Source organism: Alnus glutinosa, chromosome 4, assembly GCF_958979055.1.
Source record: "Alnus glutinosa chromosome 4, dhAlnGlut1.1, whole genome shotgun sequence".
In the NCBI taxonomy this organism is placed as follows: domain Eukaryota; kingdom Viridiplantae; phylum Streptophyta; class Magnoliopsida; order Fagales; family Betulaceae; genus Alnus; species Alnus glutinosa.
In genome coordinates, this window is record NC_084889.1 from 9,492,882 (window position 1) to 9,514,650 (window position 21,769).

At 34.1% G+C, this 21,769-nt stretch overlaps 1 protein-coding gene across 1 annotated transcript; it reads right to left on the reverse strand.

Moving 5' to 3' along the window:
- Positions 1 to 675: 675 nt before the first annotated feature.
- LOC133867095 (triacylglycerol lipase OBL1-like) lies at positions 676 to 5,293 on the reverse strand. Its single transcript, XM_062303778.1, has 5 exons — positions 4,890 to 5,293; positions 4,453 to 4,646; positions 4,308 to 4,341; positions 1,388 to 2,004; positions 676 to 1,281 (listed from the first exon to the last, which is right to left on the reverse strand). Exons 1-5 carry the CDS (start codon positions 5,197 to 5,199, stop codon positions 1,000 to 1,002), a joined length of 1,437 nt encoding a protein of 478 aa, XP_062159762.1. The 5' UTR covers positions 5,200 to 5,293; the 3' UTR covers positions 676 to 999.
- Between the last annotated feature and the right edge of the window lie 16,476 nt (positions 5,294 to 21,769).

A 21,769-nucleotide genomic window follows, 5' to 3' on the forward strand; every position in this document is an offset into this window, starting at 1 on the left:
ACATCGGTGTTGTACTAAAGGTTTCTCAGGACGCACAAACCCTATCATGAAGAGGTTAAAGCTACGGATAAACCATATAGAATTAAGCTACAACTTTACATTTCTTCTATATCATGTATTATATTTATGTATAATTCATTTCATTCTTCGCATTGATATTTTGCCAAGAGCTGTCTCACACATTGCTATATAGGTTTTTTTTTTTTTTTTTTTTTTTTTTTTTTTTTTTTTTTTTTTTTTTTTTTTTTTCTTCTGGAGTTCTAGAATTAAGAAATCCATTGGACTTTATTTACTCAGTAAATTAGTTTTGAGAGGCGCACAAGAGTAATTAGAAGTTAATTAATTTTGGAGGCGTTACAATACCGGAGGGTGAAAGTTGGTGGTTCACGATTTGAGTTGGTTGACAGCAGAGAGGTTGGAGCTAGTAGACAACAACAGTGTTGGAATAGTAGTTGTCGTGGTGTTAAATTGGTCGGGGTAGCACAATCGTGGATTGCACAATTATTATGGGAAACAATCAGGTTAAGATCTAATACCAATTTGATGCGGGACATAATAATCACAAAAATCACACAGCAAAATTAGGGTAAAAAGTTAAGAGAAGAGAAAGAAGCTAGAAATTAAAGAGGGAGAAGAGAGAATTTGCTGAGGAGAGAAAGAGAGAGAAAGGGGGAGAAGAGAAAGAGGAAAGAGAAAATTACTTTATAATAATTCTATTTCATCAAACTCTGCCTTTAATTGAGTACATTTCATGCTTAAATATACTTTGACCTAACCATAGGACAATACTCTATCATTTATTAACTTACCTAACATGATTTAATTGAGAGCAACACTTAATACACATTGACTCTTGAAAATTAAAATAAACATAAATTAAAACTAACAAAACCTAAATAAAATTACAAGACCCAATTAACACTAACCATTTTGCATCAGTATGCCACATTGATAAGCGGATAATATGTATGGCATGCAGTTCCATATATATCTCGTGGATCAATCAAGTTTAGAAGCTCTTTGATGAATTGGGTCTTGGAGATCTAGAGCGAAGGATCCCAATCGGGTTGCGTTAACATAATCTTGAGGACTATGTGCTGCTAATCCTAGAATTACCAATCCAACCACCCTAAGCATTTTCATTAACCAACTTTCTTTGTAGTCGGGGCCCTTTGTATATGGGATTATGAAACTCCTGAGCAACTCCCAAACTGCGTTTACAAACTTCGGTATGGCCCATAATATTGAGAAGTAGTTTTTATTCGGCTCCTCGTGTCGAACCTGGACTCCCTCCAATCAGGAGGCATAATGTTAATCTAAAATTCTACTGTTCTATAAGCTTGAACACATAGAGAGAGAGAGAGATAGAGAGAGAGAGAGCACTGACCTTCCCTTTATAGATGCTATTATAGTAGATGCACGGCCCCCAATGCTCAAAAAAGAGATCATCTGCATCATCATAAGGGATCCTAGCCACCAAGTCATTGCAGTAAACATACCTCAAATGCCTTACATCATACTTCTTCAACTTCTCCTTCATGTAATCCCCATGTTGCTTGTCTCCCACCCTTGGTTGCCCAAATGTGTACACCCCTTCCAACTTCTCCAGCAACCAAGCCTCTTCATGTATTGCTAGAACAGTCAAAAACAGAATCGCTAACGCAGCACCCAAGCTGTGTCCCGTTAATATAAATTTCGCACCCTCATTCTTTTGCAATATTTCTCTCAACCTTTGTCTGATTGCATAGTAAGCAAATTGTCGTTGGTTACTTCCTTGTTCTAGTTCTTTGGGCCAGCCTTTGCCCTTTTGCAAGCCGAGAGCTTTCATAAAGCCACTATGAATCTTACCTACGCCTTCAAGCTTAAACCACGAGAGATCAACATCTGTCTGCCATGCTACTGGGTCGAATGGGTTTGTGCCCCTAAATGCAACCACGATCAGGTTAGGTTGAGCTCTTGTATCTTGGAACATCATGGCTTGAGTTGAAGGTTGTCCTAGGTAATCTGTCAAGCATTGGATTACAACTGTTTGTTTTCTACGTGCTCAAAAAAGAAGAGAAAAAATATTGTATAATTGTAAGCATAGCCTATACTAAAAGCAACCGTAGAAGAAGAGTACTATTAATTCTCTAGAAAATATATATATATATATGGTTTATTCTCTTAGATTTTGGAAACGTTGAAGAAACAAATGATTGGACACAAAGTTTAATTAATTTATTAGACAGGGCAAAAGAAATTAAAGAATCAATCATTAACAAGTTTATAGAAACGGAAGGTAAAAATTGTTTGTTATTCAAATTTTAATTAATTATACACCTAGTGCATATCAAATCAGAAAAGCTGAATATTTACTTGAAGACATGGTGACAAGAAAAAATATTGATTTGCGATATGATTTGTGTTTAATATTATTAGATGACATGCATATAAGCATTGCATCAAATTGAAAACAACCAAAACCCTATCACTTCACCATAAGATAAAAAATATCTCAACTTTATTAACTAGATGGAAGAATGAGATAAAGTATATGATAAGCTTGATGAACATTTTGTTGAAAGTAAAAATTTCGCAAGCCGTCAACAATAATACAAGTTACTTTATTTAAAAGCAAAACACGTGAAGTTTTCTTTACAAAATAAAGTAAAGATGCTTTACCGTTTGTTGTTTTCTCTCTCTTTCCTCTATAAAGGGGCAATAACCTCTTAGAGTAGAGGCATCAAATGTGATATAGTGTGAGAAGATCTAATAAGATTAGGGTTGGCAATTTGTATTGGCGTATTGAATTTGTGTTGGATTGACTCACGGATTAATCCTGACACGACCCATTTAAATAAGTGGGTGGCACGACACGACCTGCATAACCCGTTTAATAAACAAGTCATGGATAGGTTAACCCGACTCGCATAACCCATTTAATAAACATGTAGTGCTGGGTTGACCCAAATATAACATGTCTGTCTTGTTTCGATCTATATATAAATTTAAATGATGCAAAGACAAAACTAATAACCTTCATATTCTAACCTGCATATACGGGTTATACGTATTGATATCACCCATAGGTTAAACAAGTTGATCCATGATTGACGAGTATACCAAACCTTAATCCATTGATTTTATGTTGAGTTTGCGGGTCATGTCAAAATAGCCCGAAGTAAGACAAAATATATCCCTTTTTTTTGTACTTGTATAAAAATTGTCACAAATAGTACGGAATTTCAAAATTTGAGTTGTCCATTTAGCATTGAGAGACAATATAAATTAAGAGTGATTATTTTCTCAAACTGTTTTGACTGTATTTAATATAATTAAGAACTAAAACAACTAACCAAGCAATTTACTCAAAACAGTCTATCGTCTTACCAAATGAATGATTAGCATGCACTATGTGCATGAGCTTGTCAACAAGGCGAGGATAAGGTAACATGTAGACTAACCATAAAAGAAACAAAACAAAACAAAAAAACAAAAGAGAGTAAAATATACACCCAGCTGATTCGTTGGCTTTGTGTAATAAGACAAGTAGACAACTCTTATGATCAGAAGAAAGGTGTCAGTCCGACAAAAAAATTATAGATTACAGTTAATTAAATTGATTAGAACTGATTTTGGTCCAACTTGACAAAAAAATTATAGTTAATTTTAAACGTGGATCGTGTTTTTCATTTGTTTCCCTTCTTTTTAATTTTCAACTTAACTTAATTTCTAGCTTCTTTGTCATTAATTTGCAATATATTGAACTTCTTCTTGGTCATGGAAGCCGTCATTAATTAAACCTAACAAAAATATACCGATACATGCACCAACTGACCAACCTAACAAATTAATTAAACCTCTTGTTTACACCAACCTTAGACGTACATGATGCTAATTAACGGTTTATGTTCAAAGACGAAATGTTCTAAGTACAAGTATTACAAAGATTATATTGTAGTGTCTCTTTCAGATCAAGGTTAGGTAAGAAAGCGATTAGAGAGAGAGAAAAAATTATGCATGTAAGAATACTGAGCGGCTGATACTACATATTTTTTTGCAAAAAATCTTTTTACAAACTGATCAATTTGACAGTTTATAAATGGCGAAATGATTAAGCAAAAAGATCTTAATTGTCAATTTAACTAATTCGTTGTTAACTTGTCAAACATATATATACTATTAATTATTTGATCAACTAATTATATGTACTGCCACATCGTTTTGTATAAGAATTGTAGTAAAAACTTCAATACTCCAAACATTTTCCCTAGGCCTGTTGACGTCTAAACACAAACTTTTAAGAAATATACAAGGTTGCTTCTTACCGTTCCAGAAGTTGGAGAACCCCAAGAATTCCATCTGCACAAAAAATGAAAAAGAAAATGAATTAATCATCAAGATTCATGGGCAATGGGAATCATAAAATTAAATAGATGTATGTATATGTTTTGGCATGTAAATGATAGTTACATTCCACTGATCTCGGATTGTGGTTTGAAGGAATGATTCATTTTCATATGCCAATTTGGAGGCCATCATAGAGAGGGACGCATTATATTTTGTGTTACCAGGTTTGATACTTTTGTCTAATTCCACTCTTGGATCAAGATTTCCCAACACAGACGTGAACGTCGCCGATGACCTCTCCGGCCACGCTACATTTCCTGCATAAATTAACCCATTCATGGTTGATTAATTCTGCATTAATTATCATTACAACACATACATAATAGCATTATCACTGCATGCATGCAATTTATGGGCATACATGCTTGCACATTCCTTTATATTTGGAACTAATTAACCTATATATATATATATATATATATATATATATATATATATATATATATATTATGCTCAATATACTAATTAATTATCTACATAGAAAGAAAAATGAACTGAACCTTTTAAGAAATTTGAAAACAACATGAGAAATCCCCCGTTTTGTGAAAGAAGATTCAGCCACAGCTCCAAGATATACCCCACCTGAACCATGGGCTTTCCCCAGAAAATGAGGAGTTTCTGCACAAGGAGGGAGTTGAATATGTACCATCGGCGCCAAAAATCTTCCTCTTCCTCTTTGGTAGTGCGCTGGATGAATCTACTTGTTTCTGATGTAGAGAAAAGCAGAAAGCAAACAAGATCATATAAACTTGCATCTTCTGGGCTAAGCAACATATAATGGTCGCAGAATTGTGTTTCATTAGGCGCCATGGCTTAGAAGCAATGAAGAAGATGATTGACGAGTTGCTATATATATATAGGAAATATGGGAATGTGATTCATATTTATATATCTGTGTTCGACCTGTACTTCTTTCAAGTGTCTTATAGTTTGGAAAAGAATAAGGCAGGGACGTAAGAGATGCTTAATTATGGCTTTTATTAATTAATCTTGGTTGTTGGCTTTTGATAATATAAATGGTTGCCAAATTGGAGGGTGGTGTGTCACTAGCGTGACCGTCTGAACTGCAGGTTAATTATCGATGTATTTCTTTATGCTAAATTGCTACTTGCCTGGATGCTTAAATCTCCGCCGCGTTAAAAATGGGCTGCGCGCTATAAATATCTTCTTCTTTTTTGACAAAAATACTTTTATATATATTTTTCACGTTTTGCAAAGTTCATTATCCATCTGTCAGTATTTGAAATTAGTATTAATATGTCTTTTAAAAAATTTAAATAATATAAAATTATTTATACCATGAAATATATTAACTTTGAATCTTGACATAACACTACAAAATTATTTATACAATGAAATGGCTTTTTTTTTTTCGTAGTGTAAAATAAATAGTATATATCTTAAAATAAACTAGGAAGGATCCTTATAGCATTGTAGAATAGACGAATGTATAAGTCGATGAGTATTTTTTTAAAACTCAGTTCCTATTTGAGAGGTGAAATGAAATTAAAATATATAAAAAAAAAAAAAAAAAAAAAAAAAAAAAAAAAAGGGGGGGGGGGGGAAGAGTCACGTGAAAATATCACTGACACCGTGGATGTTGAAAATGATGACTGCAGTTTGTCTTCCTCGACAACGTACGAAAACACTGGATGTTGAAACTGATGATTGCAGTTTAAATGGCTGATCATTATCTGATTAAGCTTGATAGATGCACAAAATCATTCAAGTTAAGGTACTCAGCGTCGTACTCAATAATAACCCATGCAGTAGTTGTAGTTGCTTTTATCACTATTATATGATTTGACAGTCGTCGACGACGAAGACTTAAAGCCCAGTCGCCTTGTTCGGTAAGGAGAGAAAAATCGGTAGTAAGGGTCGGAACTGATAAATGTGATATTAAGTAAAAAAAAAATTGCGTAGAAAAGTAAAAAAAATTATGTTTTGTAGTGAGTATTAAAATAAAAAAAAATTAATGTGATATAAAGTTAAAGTATTTTAAAATTAATTATTTTTTAAATAAATAAGGAGGAGAAGAAAAAATTTTATTACCCTGTCAAACAAGCCCAAAATGTAGTAGTTGTAGTTGCTTTTATCATTATTATAGGATTTGACAGACGTCGACGACGAAGACTTAAATTTTAGGGTTGAATAGGCTAGACACCTCTGTGTTTTACGAACTTTATTTTTTGCCCCCTCAATATTGTTTTGTATCAAAATTGGTACCTGTGATATGGAAAAAGATGAAAATGGTACATCCGTCCAATTTTTCGTCCAAAACTAACATCCAGCCACGTCATCCTACAGGTGTCGGCGTACATGCGCGACACCTGTCTCCGTGGCACACCTCAGCGCTGACGTGGCTACTATTTTTATTATTATTATTTTAATGATTTCTTATATATACAATAATAATAATAATAATAAAATAAATAAATAAAAATAAATCTGTGGTGGCTGCCACCCCCATTTCTGCCCCTCAATGTACCATTTCTGATACTTATTCAAACCATATGGGGCACATCATGAAATTTATAAAACCACAGGGGTATATGGGGAAAAAATTTGTGTTTAAGTAACAAACATTTAGTCATTTTTTGGATTATATCAATTGACCACGCATATAATTTTGTGTTTCCAATTGTTATACATGACTGATTGTGTTTAGTTTTGTCTTTTTTTTTTTTAAGGGTTCAATTCTTGTCAACATGTTATTTTGATACAGGACAGGCATACATGTTACTTTTTGTTCAAAACAGACATATCAAATATTATTTGTGTATAAAGTACCATTTATGATATAATTACAAAACTAAAGTACCATTTCTGATACTTATTAAAACCACATGGGACACATCATTGAATGTATAAAACCATAGGGATATATATTGGAAAAAAAAAATTGTGGATTTTAATTTTAAGGTTTTTTTCTTTTCTTTTTTTTGAAAAAAAAAAATATATAGCGGTGGCTCAGCCACCCCTTTGGGCCACATGGGGTGGCCGAGCCACCCCCATTTGGCCTGGGGGTCTGGGGGTGGTCATGGCCCATATATGGGGGTGGTTCGGCCACCCCCAAGGGCCAAAACCTTTTTTTTTTTCACTTTGGCCCTTGAGGGTGGCCGGCACCCACATTTTGGCTAAGGGGTGATTCGGCCACCCCATGTGGGCCAAAGGGGTGGCTGAGCCACTGCTATAATTTTTTATTTTTTATTTTTTTAAGAAAAAAACCTTAAAATTAAAAACTACAATTTTTTTTTTTAATATATATCAATGTGGTTTTATACATTTCATGATGTGCCCCATGTGGTTTTAATAAGTACCAGAAATGGTACTTTAGTTTTATAATTATATCATAAATGGTACTATATACACAAATAATATTTGGTATATTTGGTATGCCTGTTTTGAACCAAAAGTAACATGTATACCTGTCGTGTATCAAAATAACATATTGACAAGAATTAAACCCTTACAAAAAAATTAAAAAATAAAACACAATCAGTCATATGTAACAATTGGAAACACAAAATTATATGTGTGGCTAATTGATATAACCTAAAAAATGACTAAATGTTTGTTACTTAAACACAAATTTTTTTCCCATATATACCCTTGTGGTTTTATAAATTTCATGATGTGCCCCCTGCGGTTTGAATAAGTATCAGAAATTGTACCTTGAGGGTGGCAGCCACCCCAGATTTTTATTTTATTATTATTATTATTATTATTATTATTATTATTATTATTATTATTATTATTATATATAAGAAATTACTAAAATATAAAAAAAGAAATTGTAGCCACGTCAGCGTTGAGGTGTGCCACGAAGACAGGTGTCACACATGTACACCGACACCAGTAAGATGAAGTGTCTGGACGTTAGTTTTGGACAGAAAATTTGACGGAAGTACCATTTTCGTCTTTTCCCATACCACATGTACCAATTTTAATATAAAACAAAATTGAGAGGACAAAAAATAAAATTCGTAAAGCACATGAACCAAATATGTATTTAACCCTAAATTTTATTGCCCCGTCAAACAAGTCCGGTATGCAGTCGTTGTAGTTGTTTTTATCACTATTATACGATTTGACAGACGTCGACGACGAAGACTTAAATTTTAGGGATATGATTGGCTCACAACCCCTTTGCACAACTCCCTCACAATCCCACTCACAATGGTCCCACACCATTATGAGTAGGGGTTGTGAGGGAGTTGTGATGGGATTGTAGTTTTATCATTTTCCTAAATTTTATTGCCCCCGTCAAACAAGCCCAGTATGTGGTAGCTGTAGTTGCTTTTATCACTATTATATGATTTGACAGACGTCGACGACGAAGACTTAAAGCCGAGTAAAGGAATACTGTAAAAAATTAGCAAACAAAGTCTTCTTTTTGTTTTTGGGTTAAGTAATTACAGTTAGTCAATGAAGTGAATGAACCCTGGCGTATAACTTCATGCAGGAAGATGAGAAATTAAATCAGGTGTTTCGTGTGTACGAGCGGATGAATTTTAGGATTAGAATGAAATGACTTAAAAAACAGAGGAATAGTTACGCCATTAATTCTTGTGGTATGTCATAATTATTTTTTACTCACTATGGTTTAAAAAGTGTATGAGAGGTCCTTGTAATATGCAATAATTACGTTTTACTCCGAATTTGTTAGCTCTATACTCAGCGACACGTGTCATCATCTTATTGGCGACACGTGTCCATCTTAATAAAAAAATATAAAAATTTATTAAAAAATAAATAAATAAACTTCTTTAAAAAAAAAGAAAGGGAAAAGTACACATAACCCCCTCAAACTACTACATCATTGTCAATGTACCTCCCAAACTACCAATTGTGTCAATCTCCTCCCTTAAACTACCAGAAAATGTCAATTTTCCCCTAATAACAAAAATGTCTTTCATAACATTATTAAAATAAAATAAAAACTTTAAAAAAATTATTAAAAAAATATAAAATAACAAAAAATTATTCCAAAAAAAAAATTAAATTTTAAAACTGTTTTTTATTATTTTTTTTAAATAATAATTTTCATTTTTTTCCCTTTTTTCTTTTAAAAAAATTGTTCTTTTTCGTTTTTTTAATTAAATAAAAACTGGTTTTCTTTTCATTTGTTTTATTTTTTAAAAAATAAATAAATAAATTTCAGTTATTTTTTGTTTTTTCGTTTTTTTTTCTTTAAAAAAAATGTTCTTTTTCGTTTTTTAATTTAATAAAAACTGGTTTTTTTTCATTTGTTTTTTTAAAAATAAATAAATAAATAAATTTCAGTTATTTTTTGTTTCTTTGTTTTTTTTTCTTTAAAAAAATTTGTTATTTTTCGTTTTTTAATTTAATAAAAACTGGTTTTTCTTTTTTATTTTTTTCATTTGATTTTTTTTAAAAAAAAATTCAGTTATTTTTTGTTTACTTTTTAAAAAAAAATTAAAAAATTTGTTCTTTTTTTTAAATATTTTTTTCTCGTTTTTTATTTAATTTTTTTTATTTAATTTTTTTAGTTTTAGTTTTAATTTTTTTTGAATTTATGAGGACATTTTTGCCTTATTCAAAAAAAATTAGGATCATTTTTGTATGTTTGTTGGTCTTAGGAGGGACATTGACATTTTCTGGTAGTTTAAGGGGGGAGATTGACACAATTGGTAGTTTATGGGGTACATTGACAATTGAATGGTAGTTTAAGGGGATTATGTGTACTTTTCCAAAAAAAAAAAAAAAAAAAGAAAAAAGGGTAGGCTTGGGGTGGCTGGGCCACCCCCAATGGCCTGGGGGTGGCCGTGCGCCACCCCCGGACCACCCCAGGCGGCCACTCCCTTGCCCCCATTTTTGTTTTGTTTTTTTTTTTTTTTTTTTGAATTTTAATTTTTTTTTAAAAAAAGTTTTTTTTTTAATAAATTTATATTATTTTATTAAGATTGGACATGTCAGAGCCATGTGTCACCAATAAGATGACGACACATGGCATTTTACGGAATCTGTTAAAAATTTTAACAGAATTTGACGCCAGGGATCGATTTGTAATTATTGCATATCAGAGGGATCTCTCATGAACTTTTTAAACCATATGGAGTGAAAAATAATTATAGCATATTACAGGGACCAACGGTGCAATTATCCCTAGAAAAAAGATAATAAGTTATCATTATTGATAATATTATAATTAAGATTTGAATGTTAGACATAGTTTGTTATTATTATTAATAACATTAAAAGTAGTTTATTTTAATTAGTCTTTTATTTAATTGTTATCAAACATTTCCGTATGTTATTGTAAATTATCCTACTAAATTTTTTTATAATTTTTGTTAATTTTCCATCACCCGTTACACGTAACAAAATATATCGATCTCCATAATTGCTCTAATTGAATACTTTTTTGGATGCTCCTAATTATTAAAGAAAATAAATAACTTAAATTTTGATGATTTTTCAAGATCAAATATAATGTTCTTTGACCATAATTTTTTGTGCTTGGCTGGGAGTTCCTTGAAGCGTTTTTTTCAGTGTGTGTTGAGCATGGGTTGGAGCCTTTGGATTGATTTGTGAACGTATTGCATGCAGAATTAGCCCCAATCGATCTGTTTGTCTCGAAGGCCCAACTAAAAAGACTTGAACCCACAAGGCTTCTCTCTCCAGGCTTGAGCAGAAATTCATTCCAAATAGCTCAGCCATGGAAGACCTCATTGGGCCGAAAAAAACGTGGTTAAATTCCTCGAATATAAGATATAATAATTGCTGAATATCATTTTATGCCCACCAAAAGATGATACAACTGATCACAGTGGAAAAGAGCAACGCCTTTTAACTCTACAGGAACAAATTGCTTGTTATTGAAACCAAAATAAATAAATAAAATAAAAAGATCTCTTCTCATTGATTTTTTGATGGTCGTGTCACTGGTAAGACCTGTAAGATCTGGAGAAATTGCCAACGTGTTTAATTCTTCGGCTGGTCCATACAGGGCTGTGAGAGTTTAATAATAGAAGGTAAAAAAAATAAAAAATAAAAAACAAAATTTTGTGAAAATTTAATAAAAGTCTACTTTAATAAACTCTCTATAATTTTTTTATTTTGGCTTTTGTCAGAATTTCACTTTAAATTTGGCTTACAAATTTCATGAGCTATTGAATATTTAATCATTTCTCTCTCCTTTCACTTTACTTTTCACTTTTCTTCTCTCCTTATTTGTTAGGAGCGGTTGCTTAAAACCAACAAAAAATTAATATCTAGTTGAAATAGATAAATATTTGAAAAGTTTGATGTAGCAAGTTTGTTAAAAGTAGTAGTTAAAATAACAAAAGTAAATTTTTTTTATTTAAAATTTAAAAAAATTTAGAGAGTTTACTATGAATGCTCTAACCGGTAGAAGTTGTGAATACAACTAAAGGCAACCAAAAGTTCTTAGTTTCATACCAGCTTGTGAAGGAGCTTGTGAGACTACGAGATAACTAAACAAGCAGCGAAGGAATGCCCACCATTAATGACTGTAAGACAAATAGTAGTAAGGACATTTTTTTTGTGGTCTGGATCTAGATCTGAATTTTTTTTTTTTTTTTTTTTTTTTTTTTTTTTGCACTAAAAGAGCTCCACCAGAAGAGAGCCAGAGCAGTAGGAGTAGAGGACATTAAGATCGACCAAATGGAACCAAAATGAGAGACGACACATGCAACCCACTCATGCCACAAAGGATGCACGCAAGTGAGCGGGAATCAGCGAAGAATGGAGTGACCGACAATGGTGGAGAAGAGGGGCGTCAGGCGTGACTGGTGTAGGCGAAGAGAATTGCATTAGATTTGGCATCCAAATCCCAAACAAAAGAGAAGAAACAAGTAGAAAGGAGAAGGAAGTGAGAGAATGGGAAGAGGTGAAAGAAGAGGTATTTGGATAAGGGTGCTAGGAGGAGAGAAGAGTAGGGAGCTCTTCCCTCCTCCCAGGCTGAGATGTGGGGAGGCTTTGTAAAGGGATCGGAGAGGGTTTTTTTTTTTTTTTTAGAGAGAAATTTTTTTTTTTCAAGAGATTTTTTTGTTTTTTTTTTTTTCAAGAGAGGTTTTGGAGAGAGTTCAATAGTCTTGGATGAAATTTTTCTCTCTTTTTAAAACAAATAAACATACTTTTTAAAAAGTAATTCTCATATAGCATATATATGCTTAATGAAAGAAAGAAAAGAAGGTACGCGTCTTCTATTCATAGGTTCAACAAGCTAAACAAAAGCTTGACAAGAGAACCAATATTAAACTTAAGTTTGAATTATCACCAAAAAATTGCATACAAATATACTCACATGCGCATAAATCGTATCGAAGTATAACTTTGTAAGTGCGAGATTGAACCCATAAGGATTTGTGCAATCGTCGGAAAACTAACCAAATCTAACTAAGTTAATCCTAATCTAGTTCAATAAAAATATATTTGCTCATAGCAAGGCAATCACTGCACTCGGAAGGTTCGACTACCACCTTGGTGGAATAGTCGTTCAGCGAACAAGGTACATTGTAGCCTATAAAGGGCTAGGAGATACCCTAATAAAAAAAAAATTAAACATGCAATTAATCTGAACAAAATTGAATTTTTAAAGCAATAAAGTTCAAGATAAAATGAATCAAAGGTAAACTAAAATTAAATTACTAAACTAAATTAATAAAAGTGAGATTTGAGGAAATTCATGAAAAACATAAGCTCATTTGGCAAATTGGTTTCTGTTTTTATGTTTGAGAATTGTTTTTAAGAACAAAAACAAAAAATCGTTCTCTGTTGTTTTTTCATTAAAAAAGTGTTTGGCAAACAGTTTTTGAAAACAAAAAACAGGATCTAAGGCGTTTGGACAATTGTTTTCAAAACAATTTTCACTTAAGAAGAAAATAGAAAACTGTTTGGCGTTTTATATATTTTTTGTTTTTTTTTTTCATTTATTAGGTGATTTCCAAACAGAATTTTGTCAAATTTATATGTGATTAGACTTGATAGCATGAATGAGAAAAGTATATACACGTTGAGAGAATTCAGATGTGAATTGAATCAAATTTTCGCTTCCGTAATCTGATTTTGTCCCATTCAAACGATTGGAATCATAATTATGTTCTAATTCCAATCCCAAAGAGAATTGGGATACAATAGTCATTCTATTCCATAACTTCAATTCCTTGAAGCAATCAGACCCCAGAAGAAAGTCGAAACCTGGCGTTAATATGTACGAATCATATAAAAGAGAGCTCCTTTGCGTGAGTATTTGCAATTTAGAAAAAACGACTACAGCCTACAGGAGAATGCAGGCCCAACTGGAGAATGAGAATAACAAAAATCCTACATGCTTTTATAATAAGATCGAGAATAGTGCATGAATGATAGTACCTGCGAGAGCGAAGAGGAAGGAGACAAGCGGAACGAAAGAGACAGTGGAGGGAGGCTTCACAGTCAGAAAAGCTCTTGCAGTGATTGCTGCAAAGTTCATGTGCTTCCAATTAACCAAACCAAACCAAATCCATACATCACATTGCTTTTTGAATTAGAAACAAAATTGAGAGATAGAGTGGGAGACACAGAGAGAAAGAAAGTACTGCAGTAGAGAAAATGATGCCATTGCAGCCATGGATGATGGATTTTGAAGAAAGGACAAAAGATATAGGCTGATGCGCGAGAGAAATCATCACCGCAGATTTGGTTGAAGGAGGAAACAGAGAGGTTGTTTAGGCGTGTTTTTATTTTCATGGTTTTTGCTTTAAAAAAAATATACCAAACGGTTTGGAAACCGGTTTAAACACATTTCCTGTTTTGAAAGCTGTTTCCAAACAGGTTGCCAAACAGGATAGTTTTTTTTTGTTTTCAGAAACTGTTTTAGAAAACAGTTTGCCAAACTTTTTTTTAACGAAAAAACAACAGAAAATGATTTTCTATTTTTGTTCTCAAAAACAGTTTTTAGAAACAAAAATAAAAACTAATTTGCCAAACGAGCTCTTAGAGACTCTAGGGATCCACCTAACAATCTATTACGTATTATTGAGACATATATTTTCTTCTCAACTAGGTAGAGAATCAACTCTTCTAGTCGATAGATAAAACAATTAAGTGCAAGGAAAAATCAAACGATTAATTCTAAGTCACCCTAAGTAACCTTGTTCGAATGGTTTTTGATTAGTCTTCGAATGGGACTCTGGAATCTCATCTCGTTCGAACAAGACATTATCTAGTTTTAACGATATTATTGTTCATCTTCTTCTCCAAATTTCTCTTTGCCCAAGCTTATATTTTTCCTCAACTTTTGACCTCCATAATGTTCTAGAACACAAAATATATACTCCTTTACCTCTTTAACACCATTTTCAATTACAAAATTACAGATTTTACTTTCCAAAAACCTTTATTTATTCTCTCCCCATTTCTTTCCAAGAAACCCAATTTCAAACAACTCATCCATTACAACACAAATGTCACAAAACTCTCTTACCTCGCCTTCAAACTCCTTTTATACTTGCTTTCTTCAAAGACTCAAGATTCCTCAAGAAAGGTTTGAACTTTGTTCATAGAAGAGCCATTCTCTTCCACTCTTCAACCAAAATATCACCATTATCTTCACACATATGCGTGCGTGCACACATACAATTAACTTCGAAAATGACAAACCATGCATAAGAAATTGCTTAAACTTCATCAACATCAGTAACTCCGAAAATGACAAACCATGCACAAGAAATCACTTAAACTTCAGGGAAGCTAAGAGAAAAGTAATTAAATTCTTATCCTTGAAGCTTGGTCCAACCTCTTTGCTCCAAGAACACAAAAATATCTCACCTCTCTCTCTCTCTCTTTCGCAAGTATGGAGAAATGGGGTAGCCACAAATGAACCAAATCTTAAAACCCTCTTTTTATGGGTCATGGATCATGGCCTGTATTGGCTGTATAGCACTGCTAGACCATCTAGTTAGAACACATGGGATTTGGGCTCGTTCGAACAAGACCTCACTTAAAATGTTACACGTCCCCAAATGTGTCGTAATTCTTGTCCCTTTCAAACAAGATTGAGTTTCGTTCGAACAACAAGTATGCATATTGGGGGCATTATCGCATAGCTAGCGTACAGTGAAACAAGCAGTACAACTTTTGCCATGAGTTTCATAATCGCACGTATGTCCCGAATCCAAAAAGCTCTTTTCAAAGCCAGCGCAGGTTGTGTCCACCTAGCAAAGCTCGGTGAGTGTTGTTTTCAGGCTCAAAATTTATTATTTTTCACTATGAAAATAATGTTTCCAATGTTTTCATGTCTTTTTGGGAAACATGTTTTTAACTTTATTTGCTCCAATAGTCATTTGCCTAAGTATTTCCTTTTAGGCACCAATTTGAACACCATACGTATTCTTACCGAATTTTGTAATTAGTTTTACATTTTATCTATATATTTGAAGTGGGGTGTTACATCTTACCATAAGAATATTTTGAAAGAACATTTATTTATGTTTTAAGGTGAATGCTGATAATATATATATATATATATATATATATATATATATATATATATATATATATATATATATATATATATATATAAGGAGAAGAGAGATGGCCACACCTACGAAAGAATAGGGATATAAGGAGAAGAGAGATGGCCACACCTACGAAAGAATAGGGTGGCCGTATGGTCACCTCCAATATATGGAAGAGATGAGATAGTTGCGCATCCACCCCCAAGCAAACAGAGGTGGATTTGTGAAGATATTACATGGATAATGAGTTCTATGTTGATTGCTTACTAGGTAAGACTATGCTTTATAAGTAGTTTCATTTATTTCATATTAAGTGATACTGTTTTTTAAATTGTTTTAGGGAGTTCCAATTGTAATTTCAACTAGTTCTTTGAGAGTAATAGCGTAAATGTGACTGTCACTTTTCTTAGACTGTGACACCCACCCCTAGCTCCTAAGTTTTTCTTATTCTTTTGGGAAAACTTCACAAAAGGGTATCGAACTATAGACCGTTTTGACGGAAGGACACTAAACTTCAAAAACTGTCGAACTCGGGTATTCAATTATCATAAACCCTCACTTTAGGGTATTCCGTCTGGTTTAGGCGTTAAAACCAAACGGAATTGCAATCAAGTGACATACACGTGACTTTTTTGGCCGTTTCTACCCGTTTTGCCCCCAACCTAAACGCTATGTTTTGCATGTATCATTCGACCGTTTTGTATATTAAATCATCACTACTCCTGCTTCCCTCCTAAGCCCAACACTTCCTCTGGTTCTAGCGTAAGCTACATACTGCCCACCATTGTGAAAAATTCCAAGTTTTTTCGGACCCATATTCGGTTCAACAAGAAGACCCAGCTGAGCAGTCAAGCGACAGTGCTGAAATGGAGCAAATGTCCGACAGTGAATCGAGCGAGTCAAGAGCTAACAATCCACTGTGCAAATGTGGATTGAAATCATCGACGTGGACATCCTTCACAGAACTGTATATACAGGAGATAGTCCGATTGCACGGAGTACCCGAATCAATAGTGTCAGACAGAGATCCTCGTTTCACGTCCAGATTCTGGAAGAGTTTACAAGAAGCAATGGGTACCAAATTGCGATTTAGTACCGCCTATCATCCTCAGACTGATGGACAATCAGAGAAGACCATTCAGACCCTAGAAGATATGTTACGAGCTTGCGTACTGGATTTCAGTGGTAGTTGGGCGCGCTATCTTCCTTTGGTGGAATTCTCCTACAACAACAGTTTTCAAGCTAGCATTGGGATGGCACCGTACGAAGCATTGTATGGGCGGAAGTGTCGTTCTCCGCTTTATTGGGATGAGTTAGGTGAACGGAGAATTTTAGGACCAGATATTGTGCACGACACTTTAGATAAGGTTGTGTTAATCCGACAAAGATTGTCAACTGCTCAAGATCGACAAAAGAGCTATGCAGATGTACGTCGAAGATCTCTAGAATTTTCAGAAGGCGACAATGTGTTTCTTAGAGTGTCACCTATGAAGGGAGTCACTAGATTCGGCAAGAAAAAGAAATTGAATCCTCGCTTTGTGGGACCGTTCGAAATCTTGGAAAGAGTAGGCCCGGTAGCATATCGATTGGCGTTACCACCAAGTCTAGCTGGAGTACACGATGTTTTTCATGTCTCTATGTTGAGAAAATACATTCCTGATCCATCGCATGTCCTCAAGTACGAGCCCTTACAGTTACAAGAAAATCTAACCTATGAGGAAATTCCAGTGAAACTATTGGATCACAAAGTTCAAGAATTGCGCACTAAAAGTATACCGTTGGTGAAAGTTTTATGGAGGAATCATGAAATTGAAGAAGCATCGTGGGAATTAGAAGATGAGATACGCAAGAAATACCCATCCTTATTTATTGAGAGTTTATAGATTATAAGGTATGCAGTAGCGAATAAGTGTTATTGTTTTTGATAATGTAGCTCGTTTATTTAGAATAAGCAAATTTCGAGGACGAAATTTTTATAAGGAGGGAAGGTTATAACACCCCATAATAATAATAATAATAATAATAATAATAATAATAATAATAATAATAATAATTAAAATATTTAATAATAAGATGCTGGAAGATTAAAAAAAATATATATATAGCAGATTAAAGGGACTTGGCAAGTTTGTAGCTTCATATTTTTTATGGACGTGTTTGATCTGCGTATTCTGCACGTAAGTGACTTCTTCTTCTCCAAGTAATTTTCTACTGGTCATCTGCTTAAAAAGGGCTGTGCTTATTTTTTTTCTGCACGTCTTACCTTAGCTGAACTAAGAAGCTCTTAATCAGAGAAAATTCTTCAGGTAATTTCTTCTAAGTTTTAGTGCACATTCTTTGTTCTCTAGCTCTTTAATATTTTTGGTATATACATATTATTGTTTATTTATTTCTTTTCCAGTTTTCTTTCTATTCTCTCTATGCCCGTGCGTGTCCCAGACCTTATCCTCAAGTTATATATTTTTTTTTCTTTCCTTTCTTCTTCTTTTCCTTCCTCTTTTCTTCTTCCTTCTCTGCTTGTTCTTCTTCGTTTTCTCCTTGCACCAACTGAGAGGGAGACGAGAGTGGAGATGAGGGAGAGATGTGTGTGTGTGACCGTGAGAGGGAGGGGAGGAAGGAAGAGGACACAGCCGGTGGGTTGGCCACCGGACTGGGCGGACGACGACGCCGGACCGGCAAGCCACGGTCCCGCGCCGGCGACGTCCCTGGTGGCTTTTTCCGATGACTTTGCCAGTACCCATACCTTTGGAAGCCAAATTTCTCCTTGGGTAAGTGAAAATCTTAGTCTTTATCAATTTTTAGTTGATTTTTGAGAAGAATTTAGAGTAAGATTCGTTGGGTAGGCTGAATGGGTTTTGAACAGAATTGTTTTTTTTTCTTCAGATGGGTATAACCTGCGAAGACTCTTCTCTGTCTATTTTTTTTTTGGTTGGCTTTGTGGGTTCGGTTGGTTGGAAGGAGGTTGGCTGTGGGTTTTTGTGACTCTCAGTAGAAGGAGTGGCCTTGCTAGTGTACTGATTTGGGTTGCAATTCAGTCGTGTGTTGACTGATTCGTGATATTCTTCCCTGTGTTGGATTTGTGATATTCTGATTTTGAGTATGTGCTTGGGTGTGATGTTGTATGACCGAATCCATGTAATTTAGAAACAAGATTTTCCTCTGTTTTAGTCATTTTCTCTGTTGACTAAATTTGAGTAGGCTAGTTTGATTGGTCTTTATTATCGATTTTGGATTGATAGTTGGGTATATTAATAATTGAGGACTAATATGTTTTAAAATGGTTATTTTACTAGCTAATTTGGTACTGGATCAGTGGGCTTTTAAATTAGTATAAATAAAATGATAGTGTAAGTATAAGCTCTAAATTAGATTTTAAGGTTTATAATTAACTGTTATAAACGGTTTTCTAACTTTAGAATATCCTCTAAAAAATTCACCCTTGTGTTTTGTTTAGGAAAAAGCTTAATCTTGTCGTTAAGAGCAAATCCAGATAAGGGGATACAACACCGAAAAACCCCCAACAAGATTTTACTACAAATCTTTTGAGAAAAGTGTTGGGGAATTTTACAAGGCATTTACTCATGTGAATTTAATTATATCAATGTTAAGCTTTATTTAATTATGTGTTATTATTCATGCAATTTTGTGCATAAATTTACAGTTATGATTAAGAGCATTTTAAAAGTTATGGATTATACCTACTTACAGCTATGAGAAAGAGCGATTCAAAGATTTGATTATAGAGTATTCTAAAGTTTATGATTTACATAGTTTTGAATGAAAAAGAGGATCTAAAGTTTAAAGTCTGCACATGACTATAGTTATAAAAACGGCTCTTACAATTTTAAAGTAAAGTATACAGTTATAGCAGAGCCTACAGTATTACAGAAAACGTTCATGTACAGTAATTGTTTAAATCCTGAGGCACTACTACAGTTAAGATCAGTACCATATAGGGTAGCAAGGCAAGCATACCAAAATATGGTGTGTGCTACCGGCCGGGGTTGGCCTTCACCTAGGGAAGATCCCCAACCCGGCGACTCTTCTCTGTGATGACAGGCTGAGTCTATAGGTCCATTGGACAAAGCCAACGTGCGCCGCTCACGGGAACTGGCGGTGTAGAATCTATAAAAGGTAAACCACAGCCACAGTTTTAAAAGAAAATAGATGAATTTACTTGATCATACCTCATATTATTATTCATGTTTCTCGTTTATCTATTTTAAGTGCGGTTAATTATATATATGAATTCAGTTTTAATTGTGCATTCAATTATTTTGTATAAACTGTCTTTATGCATAATAGATGATTTTATAGCATGTTTTATTTTCCTGTTGTTGATATTTCCTTACTGAGTTGTCGAACTCACCCCTTTTCCTTATAACTTTTTTCAGATGAAGGTTTATGTAATAGTCATGAGGGGAGGAGTACCAGTAGGACTCCTGGTTGTCAGTGATCCACAAATCTAGCCCCATCCGTGGGCAACCTGGACTTACTGTACTGTGGACTAGCTGAAGATGTAGATTTTTGTAAATAGTAGCAGTTTTAGTACCTGGGGACTCCTTCGTGGACAATGGACTGTAGAGCTGATAGATCATCATAGTACAGTTTTATTTTGTGATGGAAACTGTACTCATTTCAGTCCTTTAACTTATGCGGTGGTTTTCTAGCAATGTGGATTGCTAGCTTTTGTATTACCACTTCACTTTTGAGTTGTAAATAACCTTGAGCCCCAGTGTAAAATTTTGATACTGTTATCATAGTTAGTATAAATAGTAATACTACTCGTGTCTTGAAACTCTCCGTCTTTATTTACTTATTTATTTATCTTTTAGTTCGCGTTTCCCTTATTTCCCAAAACGGGAGCGTGACAACACATCCTGAAGGCTTAGTACGAGGCCCTGTACATATTAAAACCAAATACACAGTCATTGAAATATCATATAAAATTATATACAAAAAACAATGGTGAGGAGATTACCTTCTGTCTATCTGAAATGAAGGTCCATCCATGTGGACTACAGCCAAGATCTCCCAATAATGCCTCGAGAAACCAAGTCCAGCTATCCTTGGTCTCCGCCTCTATCACCGCTATAGAAATTGGATACATGTTATTATTAGCATCCCTTCCAACAGCTGCCATTAACTGCCCCTTGTAAACCCCCTTCAAGAAGCAAGCATTTAGACCTATCATAGGCCTACATCCATCATTGAATCCTTTTTTCATGGCTGCGAAGGATACATACATCCTTTGGAATCTACAAGGCACCTCAGGCATAGGTCTCTCAACCATCAAAATAACGCAGCTCCCAACGTTTGTGCTTCTTATCGTACACAATAATCCCATAGACGATAGTATTGCTCCCCCAACTTTCCAAGTATGGACTCTTGTGCCTTCTTCCTTGCCCTATACAAAGAACTATCGTGGACATCAACATTCCACTTCTTCTCCTTTTTCTTGAGGACATCTATAGGCATATTCGGCTGATCCCTAAAACTATCCATGCACCACTCAGCTATCCGGTTTGAAGTGATCAAGTGATTCTTGTATCTCCTGGCACATGTATGTTTGGGCTTAATTGAAATCTGCATGAATGTCGCATCATCCTTCAATTGCCTTCCATAAACTCTGCATTTACATTTCTTGTCTGCACACACTGCAATAAGTTTCTTCCTTGAATTCTTTTGGTAAGCCAAGTCCTTCCCCTTCAATACATTGGCTTGTTTAATGGCTTTTCTAAACTCATAGACATCATTAAAAGTGCTACCTGGCATCAGAGTAGGATTTAGCATATCTTCTGCACTAAATGGCACCCTCTTTTGGACACAGACCCGTTTTTTAGACTCAACCTCATCCGCATCCTCTTCATCACTAGGAGTAGGAGAGACCAATA

Excerpts from the sequence above, each read along its gene's own strand:
- LOC133867095 (XM_062303778.1), bottom strand. The coding sequence starts at position 5,199 with ATGGCGCCTAATGAAACACAATTCTGCGACCATTATATGTTGCTTAGC. Across the intron at positions 4,647-4,889 it reads GTTTTCAAATTTCTTAAAAG|GAAATGTAGCGTGGCCGGAG; the intron begins GTTCAGTTCATT and ends TAATTTATGCAG. Across the intron at positions 4,342-4,452 it reads CAATCCGAGATCAGTGGAAT|ATGGAATTCTTGGGGTTCTC; the intron begins GTAACTATCATT and ends TTTTTTGTGCAG.